The following is a 10886-nucleotide window of genomic DNA, read 5'->3' as shown; positions in this document are numbered from 1 at the left end:
AACAAGGCGTCTAGCTAGGTGCTATGGGAATAAAAGACATAAAACAGGCATGTCTTCAGTATTACATACCCTTTCGGCTGTTTCCTCTGTCCAACAAGCCCCATTCTTTTTTCTGCCCACAGTAACCCTACCAGTGCTGATTCCTAATCAAGTCTTCTGCCCAAAAGCCTTCCCCACCTCCAGACTGAGTCACTCCCTTCTTCAGCCACCCTCCCCTAGTGGTTGCTGACCACCTCACCTACTCAACAGACAGCTAATAGGGCTGGGGTGGGTGGTATATTTTCTGGCCCATAAAATGTGAATGAACGAACCTCAGAACTCTACCACCTTCCCTTCACAGAACATTTGCCCAGAAAAAAAGATGCCCCTTGTCGCTGAGCAGGGTGGAATGATGATGAGTTGGTTTTCAACAAATAACCCAGAGTCAATAGGAAGGCAGGCACTGCTTTTATTACATTATTGAACTTCCTGCTTTTTATTAAATATCACTGATAAATTATTCAAGTCAGAAACAGGTACACAGAGGATAATATACACTTGAGCACAAGAGATTTCTGTTAAGCACCCAGGTCTCCCAGGGCTCCTGAACATCATTCATCTACTCTGGATCAGCTGTGACTCTACAGAGGCCTATAGGAAAGTTTGTGTGTCTGTAGCCTGAGGTAGAAGTAACAAAGAGGGAGCCAGGAAGGGTCAACAGCCCTTGGAGATCCAGCTCATCCAGCCTCCTTAGCCTGGGATCCTCCCTGCTGGCTAGGGGACCAAGATGGGCTCTCTGCAGCCTGGAACAGGGAGGGAGGCAGCTGATCCCTGGGATGATCAGGCTCAGCCTTTACTCCCAGGCAAGGGGCCAGGGTGAGGTGCTGAGGGCAGAAGTGTTGTTCAGGAAGCTGATGAGGGAGCTCTAGGAGGATGGTCCCTTGGTGGACGGTTATGAGGCCATATGTCTCAGGGTGGCCTGCAGGGACTTCCTCAGGAAAGTGGTGTTCACTGCTAGGACTGTGGCCAGGCCCAGCCTCTGGGTCTCGGTTATCTGGGGAGAAGGAAGAATAATGTCAGGATTCCAGCAGCCTCTCTCCCCCCTCACTCCTCTGCCCCTGGGCTCTGTTCATAAAGGAGAGTGGAATCAGGATGCAAGGACAATGAAAGGAGGAGATGACTTCCTGAGCAACTGAACCTCATTATTTCCTGATGGTGAAGCAAGGTCTTTGGATTCGGGTCGACCTGAGGTCAAATACTAATTGCACGACTTACTAAGTCAGCAACATCAATAACAGTTGACAATTATATAGACTGCTTACTATGTGGCGGCACTTTATGTGTATTACTTCATATAATCCTTACAACTCTTCCATTTACAGATGAAGAAACTAAGCTTCAGAAACACTCCACTGTGGCTGCCGCCTTCCTTCTGGGTCACACTTTTTCTGCCCTGACCTGTTGCTACAACTTCCTGAGAAGTTTCTGCCTTGTATCTTCATTCTCCAATCCCCACTCCTTTTATAGAGGACAGAGGCTTCTTTATAAAATGCAAATCTAACCAAGTCACTCTAGCTGCAGGGTCTAGGATGACTCCTGAGGCCTCATACTAGAAGTCCTTCTTCTAGGCTCTACTGAGTCTCCAGAGGATCCAGGAGTCTCCTGATGTGTTCACATATTCATTTTTCTCGGAGAAGCAATAGCTTTCATCAAATCATCAAATGGGCCTGTGACTCTCAAGAAAAAAGTAGAGTCAACAGCTAAGAACACCTGGCCTTCAAAGTCCAACCTCCTCACCATAACCTAAAGGGCTTTCCATAAGATGCTACCATAGCCTGGCAATGGGACCTTGGGTAAGTTACTTTAATATGAGTCTCAATTTCTTCATCTATAAAATAGAATAACAGTATCTTCTCATTGGGCTAATACGTGAATAAACTAGCAAGTTAACATATGTAAAAAACTTAGAACAGTGTCTGAGATGTAGCAGGGGATATGTAAGTACTGGTTCTTGGTACTTTAGCTCTCTAACCTCCTCCCCTACCACCATCCACTCTCATGTTTTCAGGCCCTAGCTACAACGAACTGCCTCTAGATCCCCTTGGACATTAACTGTTTATGCTATTTCTTTCGCCTGGAATGCCCTTTCCTCCATTTTGGCCCTCGACTACCACTCATCCTTTAAGTCAGGAAGCCTGTCCCAATTCCCAACCACAAAGTTTACTTGCCCCTCTTCCTCTGCCACCAAAAGCCCTGTGCACATCCCTTACCAGGCTCCTACCAGATATTACAATGACTTATCTCTCTCCCTTCACATTAACCCAGCATTAGGAGTGGGTCAGGTCAAGGACAGGGACTGCGTTATGGTCGCTGTTGATTACTCAATGCCCCAACTAGCATTTGGCCCACAGAGGTGTTGCCTGGATGGACAAACTCCTAAGTAGTTTCATTCTTTAGTCCTGAGCTTAAACTTGTGGTTCCCCAGGCAACATTCAGGGTTTTTCTCCCTGGTAAGCATCTGTATGCCCTCTTGGCAGGTCCAGAACATCAGGACCACCCCCTGTGGCCCTATCAACACTCACATTGGCCTGATATTTGGTCATCACTGTCAGCATGAGCTTCGCATAGGCCATGGATGTGGTGGCTGTCAACCCCTCTTTACAGAGCTTCTCCATTAACACATTGAACTTCTCGGAAGTCATCTCCACCTGTATACATTAGGAGATGGGATAGTAGCACAAGAAAGGGCCCTGCATTAAATTCTCAGTTCTACTACCTCCTAACTAAGTGACTGTGTGTAGATGGATCACTTAACCACATTAAACTTCAGTTTCCACATCTCTAAAGTGGGGCTCATAATATCTAACTCTGAAGACTGTGAAAAAGATTAAATGAGACAATGCACACAAAGCCTGGCACAAAAGTCTCAGAAAAGGGTTCAGATTAGGACCAAAGGAGGCTAAGGATCCCTAGCTTGGCTTAGCGATTGAAGATATACAGGAGTAAGAGGTTCCCAAGGGGTAATGCTAACATAATAACAATAGCTCTTCATAAAAATAACTTAATAAACATTATTATGCATAAGATGCCATTCTGAGCACTTTACACCAATTATTCCATTTAAACCTCACCCTAGTCTTATGAGGTAGATGCTGTCATCATCATTCCCCTCTTGTAGATGAGGAAACTGAGACATAAAGAGGTTAGGTCAATACTTAAGTTATAAACAAGTAAGGCAGAATTTTAGGTACAATTATGAAAAAATTGCCAAAATATATTATGAAAAAAGCAAAATACAGAGCGTTGGGCTTGATGTTAACATCTATGTAAAAAGCTAAGAAAGAGTAAACTTAAATATATGTTCTTATAGCTACAAAGCATCCCTAGGAGAGTTCTCTTGAAATTAGTAACGTTGTTTAGCCCTGGGGAGGGGAATCTGGATGGCTGGGGGAATATTTTTCACTATATCTTTTTGAGCTTCCAAAATTGTAAACATATGAATTATTACTTATTCAAAAATAAAAGTTATACACACACACCAGAAAGTCCCTCCCAAAGGCCACACAGCCAGTAAGAGGTGGAGATGGAATTTATCATGTAGTCAGCTCTCTCTTACCAGCCTTTCAAGCACCAGGACTCTGCCACTGTCACAGGGCACCCTGCTATAGGGCAGCTGTCTTATTTGCCTCTCCATCATCAAAGGAATCATAAACCCAGGAGCCCCACACCTGTCCACAGCAAGGCAACATTTCTTTGTCCACTCTTCCCCAAGGTAGCCTGTTTACCTGCCGCTCCAGGAGTGCCTGCAAGACCAAGAAGGTCTCCTCCTTCCAGGATAGCTCCAAGATCTGTCTGCAAAGCACAAGCCCTGGTAAGTAAAGCCTCACCTCCCCCCACAAGCCTGGGTATCTACTGCTCCTAGCCCAAGTGACGGCAAGGTCCTGGAGACAGCCAAGATTCCCAGCCTACAGATAAAGGAGTTAGAGCCCTGCCTGGTGCTGGGGGCCGCCTAGTAGCCACTGCTACAGAGGCCTCACTCAGTGCTAAGAAGGCCACAACCCAAGATCCCTAGGAGCGAATGATGAAGGATATGGCAGTGAGATGTACAAAGGTCCCCTGAAAAATAACCAGGAGTCGAGTACATCCTGAGTACAAAAGGTGAGGGAAGAAGATGATGACAGATGAAATGACACACATGAGGCTTCCTGGAGAAGGCAAGCCTTCCCTGCAAAGCCCAGCTCATGGTGAGTTCCACTCCATGCTTCCTGTTTAACAGTACAGTCCTCAGCTTGTTTGGAAAGGCAGCATGTCACATGGATGTAGCGTAGCTTCTTGGGTGCGCGCACTTGGGTTTGATCCTAGGCTTAATCACATGTTGTATAAGCCACATCCCTTAACCTCTCTGAGTTTCAGTTTCCCCACCTTTCAGGCAGCAGCAGCACCCACCTCACAGATCTCATAAAGACTGAGATAACAAATCTAAAGCACAGAGAAGTGCTCAATAAATGGTGACCAATATTATTTTTGAGACTGGCCCCTTCTCATATTATATTTAGCATTTTATGTTTCACGTTGGTGCCCAATGGGGTCTTACTTACTCATTATTAAAATGTCTGCATCTTGACTCTCCAATTTTAATACCCAAATTTAACACCAATTTAATAATTTTTGAGCATTTACCAGGTGTCAAATACTATGCTCAGGTCTTTATATGTATTATCACATTTAACATCTATAAAAATCCTACAGAGTGAATATTATCCCCATTTTTCATATGAGGAAGCAGAGGCTCAGAGCCTGTTTGAATTACCCATTTAAATAAAGGACAAAGTTGAGATCTGAAACCATGTCTGTATAACCCAAGAGCCAGTGCTCTTAACCACTGTGCCACGTTTCAAGAGCCAGGACCACCAGCCTCTTCTCTGCATTCCCCAAGGCACCTGGCACAGAAGACTGAAAAAAAAACCTGGACTTGGGAAGGTGCATGGGATGGCAACTTGCACAGGCCCAGGTATGAAGGCACAAGCCTCGTTCAGGCAACTGTGAGAGGGGGCAACTTTTTTTTTTTTTTTTTGAGTACAGGGCCTGGTGCCCATCTGGCTCCAGAATGCTAGGAGCAGGCTTGGCCATGGGGAGAAGGTGGGAGTGGGGGCAACATGGAGGCCTGTACACTCACCCCAGTATTAAAACCTGCATGTCTGGCTCCAGGGCCTCGTCCTTCATAAGGCAACACAGTAACTCTGTTTGAGCTGGACCTGGGTAGGGGACAACAGAGGGGCAAAGTCTGGGGGGAATGGGAGGAGACGAAGGGGCTAGCAGAGAACAGAATGCTGAATTCATTATCGGAGTCATCATCAGGGAAATAAATAGGTTTTACTCGTTGAATACCCAACTCCTACCAGGGCCACCCTGGGGTGAAAGCTGTTTCCAGAATTACCTGTTTCTGGGGCCCAGAGCACCGGGCCAAGGAGGGCTCTGCAGACAGGGTAGGTATACTTGGCACAGAAGGAAGTCAGGGCAGTTGTGAGTAGGCGAGAGGCTGAGGAAGTCAGGGAGAGAATCTATAGCCAATGGGGAGAAAAATATTTCATTTCTTCTTCCCTTCAATAAGTGTTTATCAGACACATATTTCAGGTGGTGATGGATGTTACACAGAGGAAATAAAATGTTATTCTACCTAGGGCTCATATGGACTCATCCATTAGAAAAGACACATAGCTCCCTTCCCCAGCTCCCAAATCTCAAATCCCTTCAGCTTCTGGAATGGTCTGAGGCCCAAGAAAGAGAAATTAGATGCCATGTGGGTAGATGGCCCAGGGGCCCATGCCCTTCTCTTTGCCTGGACAAGCCAGATGCCTACAAGGCTGGGAACCCCCTCTTCCTAAGCACCATCCTTCTGAGGGCTCAGACTCTCCCCCATTGTGCCTGGCAGTCTGAGTGCATCCCAGTGCACCTACCCGTCTAAGAAAGAGGCTCCTGGCCAGCACAGTGGCATTGCTGAGGCTAAGATCCGGTGAAAGGGACAGGAGCCAGGTGCAGAGCTGCAGGAGACCTGTGTCCGAGAGCTGGGGGAGCTGCAGCTGGGCACAAAGCAGATCCATCTGCCAAGTAGGAAGGAAGACACAGGGACACTCAGTCTGTCTCTGCTAGTCTGTCTCAAGCCAACTGGGCAGCGCAAGTGGTAGGGCAAGGGTAAGGTAAGGCTAGGAATACCGCCCCATGGGGCCGAGTTAAGGACTAAAAGAAACTACTCAGGGTGAACCCTCCACAAGACACCACAAAAACCCAACAAAATGCCCCCTCAAATTCCCATGAGGCAAGGAAACACAAAGTTAAATGGAAAAATGCTGGGGAGAGGGTATGTATCCTCACAGCCAGCCAGTCTTTCTGGACTCACCTGGCTGGGGCTACATTCATGGAGAAGCTGCAGCTCAACTGGGGGTGCGTCTTCCAACCCATCCAACCTCTAGGAAGACAAATCCCATGTTATGGCTGGCAGAGCACTTGGTGACACATCACTAAGGCCACCCCTTTGACTACAGTAGGTGGCTGAGGTCCCTGAAGGTGCTACCAGAGAGGAACTTGTCTGGGGTTAGATGACAATATCTGTACTCAGGCCAAGAAAAGCCCTGCAGTGATTGTCCTCAGACCTTCACCCCACCTTCCCCTCACTTAAATATCCTGTGCCTCACTGCACTGGGGCTTCCCTGAGCAAGACTGAAGTCTAAGCAGAGGTGGAAAAAGAGCTATGGTGAGCAGGGTAGGGCCAGTCACCTTTCCGAAGGTCCTGAGCAGCTGCTGCAGCCTTGGAACCTGGTCCTGCAGAGGAGAGCCCAGTCACAGCCAAGTCCCTACCTGCACAGTACAGCACCAAGCCCAGTCCTAGCTCCCTCTCTTGAGAAGGCCCCAGGTCAGTGGGAGCTGGTTGACAAAGATGATTCAAGAACATGAAGCCTAAACTTTGAAAAGTATTTAAGAATGCAAACTAGACACAGGCCATACAAATTCAACTATCTAGAATTGTTTTCTCTGCATCCACTCTAACCGAGGTAGACCCAGGCCTTCGACTGGAAGGGCAGGATGGATGCTGGCGCGATTCTTCTCACCCCCATAGAATAAGGTGGCAGGGGTGGCTCTGGAGCCTCTCCTCTTGCCTGGCACCCTTTACCTTCACATTATAGATCATTAGGCCAAGGGTTTCCTACCTCTAACAACTCCCTTCACCACTCCTTCTCCAGAAACTGTAAAGCAGAGAATGTACTCCCTCAAACCCACCCTCCTTCCCCTTGCTCCATGGACTAGTCATCCCAATTCAGAAAGAGTGTCCTAACCATTTTTAGTCCTAGAATAACCACTCCTGAAGGATCACTCTAAACCCAGCATCTTCACCCTAGTACCTGGATAGCTTTGGGCAACTCCAAACTCTCAGCTGAGCCCTTAGCATCCTCGAGACTCTGACCAGCCTCACTGGGCTCAGCCCCCATGACGGGCTGGTTCTTAATGAGTGATGCACCTCCTTCATCTGCCAGGGATTCCAAAGATTCAGATTCAGCTCTGTCCTTCTCATGACTTTCCTCTTCTTCTCTTTCCAAACAACGAAATCTTTTGGGCGCCCTCTCCCCCTCAAGACTAGCAGACTCTTCCTCTGGCTCCTTTCTACGTTTTCCGGGCCGCTGGGAGTCTTTGTTCTTTTCCTCTTCTTCCTCTTTGGGATTTCTAGACTGGAACAACTTCACTCCCCGGCCCCCTGGGCCCAGCCGTCTACACAGGTCTCGGAGCTGTCTCTGGCACCCTTTAGACAGTGGGGATGCTCCCTCAATGGAGATCCCAACGTCCAAATCTCTTCGCAGCAACTCCCCCAGGGCCTGGAGCCAAGCATCGGGGTCAGAGCTTGGGTCCTCCCTTGCAATCTGAAGCACAGGTAGGAGCCTGCTTTCAGGCAATGATGGCCTAAGAGCCATCAATAGGGACATAAGGTTCCTCTGGCATAACCCGGGCAATCGCAACAGCAGCGGTTTCCTGGGTAGCAGAGGAAGAACAAGAAGTTAGAGAGCCTTGCTGAAAGGAACACAGGGCAGATGGGTTGAGCTAGAGGCTAAATGGCAATGGACAGACAGAGGGACTGGGGAGTGGTATCTGTGAATCAGTATGGATGGAGAGGGGAACAACATGAGAGTCATTTGACAAGTGTTTACTGTGCATCTATTCTATGCTAGGCCCTATGTGACATTGATTTCAACTTGAAAATTCACACTGGAACCTATGCTCATTTTACATAAAAAAGAAGTCTTTTCCCAAACTCTATGTAAAAGTACTTCAAGATACTGTGTAATGTTGTCTGTGGCCCTGTGCTCCCCTTGACATTCCCCTGGAACTGACAAGGTGACATGTCATTTGCTTTCACCAAAAAATGAGTAACTGAGAGGTAGAGACAGTGTTTTCTTCCTGTGTAACAGTACCCAGCATAGCACCAGCCCAAGCAGGCATCTGGTATGCATTTATCAAATGAATTAACTCTGAGAATAAGTGTCCAGATATCAGCAAGGGCTGCTGTGGACAGAGCAATGCAGCCATCTGTAATGTTGAGAAGGCACAAATCCAGATGCTGCGACCTGAGGCTTGCTGAGGCGACAAGTCATGGGTATGCGCATCTAGCCCACCACCCAACAAGCCTCTGCTCCACTCCATACAGAGCTGTTGGTCATCATCACGCAAAGGCAGAGAAAACTCAACTTTTCTCTGTGGAAAACAAACACTAAGTGAGATAGAAAACTAGAGTAAAAGTTTAAAAAATGGTCAATTTGTGGTAGAGAATATTTGGGAGAAATGGAGAAGACCCTATTTCAAGGGCTTTTAGCTTTTATGTGTGTATGGATCCTTATCAGAAAAAGGGTTAAATGCATAAAATAAAATACATAGAATTTAAAAAGAAACCAATGATACTGAAAGACAGTTCTATCCAGGGACCCTAAGTTAAGTACCCCTCTACCCTTACTCTGTCGAGGAAAAAGCCAGACAGCTGAAAACATTTCTATAGCCTCCAATGTGGGGTTCTGAAAGTTCTCTTGACCCATTCCTTGAAAGAAATTCAAAGTGGTGTGGAAATATTAGTACTTCTATTTCTACTTATCTAAAACACAATAAATTATTACAAATTTTTAGTATATAGATTTTAATATACTTTAGTCTCCAGCCTAATTCTGAGGTAGGGGTATCCAAGAGTGGAAGGCCTGCTCTTCATAGCTCTAGAGGCTGAATGAAGGTAGCACCTCGCTCACTTTTTTTTTACTGTGTATTTTAGTTAACTGTGATAGTTAAGTGCATTTATGGATAAAGTATTACCTTTAACAAAATGAAACCCTCACAAAATGAACATAGCTTATAAGTACGCATAAAAAGAAACTGAATACCAATAATGGAAGCACAACCAAATAACAATAAAATTTCAGAGCTGACACTTCTCCGAGTAGGAATTCTTTGTCAGCCACACAAATAGGAAAAGTTCGAAGTCACCCAAAAGACTAGAAATGACCAAGAACACTATCCTTAAGGAAAGTGATTTTGCCTTAAAACGTGTATTACGCTTTGAAAAACCTATAATACAAAGCCTCTACAACCAGATGTTTATTGTCATTTATCTCATTTTAAATTTCAATTTGTGTATACTTTATAATGTATTTTAACTCATGTGTACATTTTAAACCTAAGTATGCTTATACTGGGGATACGAGTTCGATCTTTTTAGAGGTGGAATATGCATTCAAAATCGATTCGAGTACCCGTCCGTTCACACCCAAACGAAGGTGTGTCTTACGTCTATGTACACGGCACTAGCAGGCACACTGTAAGTACTCAGCGATGGTCTGTTAGATGTCCCTCCGCACAGGGTACGAGGCAGGGAGCCCTGGCTGTGGGGGAATTAATTTCTCCACGTCTTGGTCTCCTAGTCTAGAAAAAGGCAGTAGCGCCAGCCTCTCCCTTACACGAAGGTGGAGAATGAAATGCGGCGCTACACCAGAGGCGAGGCGGACGACTTACAGCTGCAGGCGACAGTCCTGGCCTTCCACGACGGGCTCCTCCCAGCACAGCGCCTCAAGGAGGCGGTCCCAGCCAAAGGGCTCCCCGCTGCGGCTACCCAGTGTCCGCAGCACCCCTAGGCCGCGCCGCGCCCCGTCCGGCCCCGCCTGCAGCGCCTGCAGCAGGAGCCGGGCGGGGGCCTCCAGGTGCGCCCAGGGCGCGCGTTCCGCGCTCTCAGTCTGAGCGGGTACAGCCTCCGGGGATGCCATGCCCCGGACGCGCGTTTCGGGCCTCAGCTCCCAGGCCTGAGGAAAGGAAGGAGGACACCAACTCTCGCCCCGACACGGCAGTGGGCAACCTCCCGCGCCCGCCACATTCCCGCCTCACCCTCGCAGCCAGCAAAACGCGCGCAAAACCGCAAAGGGAAGGAAGAATGCGGCCCCAGCAGGGGAGAGGCGGGACGTAACGACACGCTCAGTAGCGGACCGGAAGGGGCGGGGCCAGAAGTGGTTCTGGCCAGAGAGTATGAGGAACTGAGTGTGGACCGGGGAAATGCTGAGCTGTGTCTCTGGAAGGGGCGGGGCCACAACGAACGCGGTTTGTTTGTGGGCGGGGCCAGACCAGAGACGGTGCGGGTGGGGCAGGGCTTTATGGCTGTCCCTACGTTCCCTCACTGCTCTCTGAAGTAGTTTGGGGCGGTGGGGGCCGGGGTGGGGGGCGGCGGAGAGGGAGGGGGGGGAATGCAGAGTGGATGTCAGGAATCCTGTTGTGCTTCAGGATCCAAACATCATTTAATTTTAGCTAACGCCCATGTTACTGTAGATCATAAGCTTTGTAATAGGATTTGATGACAATTTACCACTCCACAGTAACGTCTCCTCTTTCACAGG

General features: G+C 47.8%; 1 protein-coding gene across 5 annotated transcripts; it reads right to left on the bottom strand.

Moving 5' to 3' along the window:
* Nucleotides 1-424: 424 nt before the first annotated feature.
* FANCE (FA complementation group E) lies at nucleotides 425-10484 on the bottom strand. Of its 5 annotated transcripts, XM_036239181.1 has the most exons (10): nucleotides 10018-10481; nucleotides 7377-7998; nucleotides 6754-6798; nucleotides 6377-6445; nucleotides 5937-6080; nucleotides 5417-5540; nucleotides 5156-5234; nucleotides 3765-3831; nucleotides 2562-2687; nucleotides 425-1033 (listed from the first exon to the last, which is right to left on the bottom strand). In XM_036239181.1, the coding sequence occupies exons 1-10, from the start codon at nucleotides 10263-10265 to the stop codon at nucleotides 932-934; spliced, it is 1626 nt and encodes a 541-aa protein (XP_036095074.1). In that variant the 5' UTR covers nucleotides 10266-10481; the 3' UTR covers nucleotides 425-931. The 5 variants fall into 5 exon arrangements, 4 of the variants coding, with proteins under 4 accessions (XP_036095074.1, XP_036095076.1, XP_036095088.1 ...); XM_036239183.1 differs by lacking the exon at nucleotides 6754-6798; XR_004956311.1 differs by lacking the exon at nucleotides 425-1033 and having other exon boundaries at nucleotides 2597-2687; nucleotides 3111-3831; nucleotides 10018-10483.
* Nucleotides 10485-10886: the final 402 nt, after the last annotated feature.

Source organism: Rousettus aegyptiacus, unplaced genomic scaffold (assembly GCF_014176215.1).
Source record: "Rousettus aegyptiacus isolate mRouAeg1 unplaced genomic scaffold, mRouAeg1.p scaffold_m13_p_1, whole genome shotgun sequence".
NCBI lineage: Eukaryota > Metazoa > Chordata > Mammalia > Chiroptera > Pteropodidae > Rousettus > Rousettus aegyptiacus.
The sequence above is the reverse complement of the archived record's forward strand: the minus strand, read 5'-3'. Positions and strand labels throughout refer to the sequence as shown.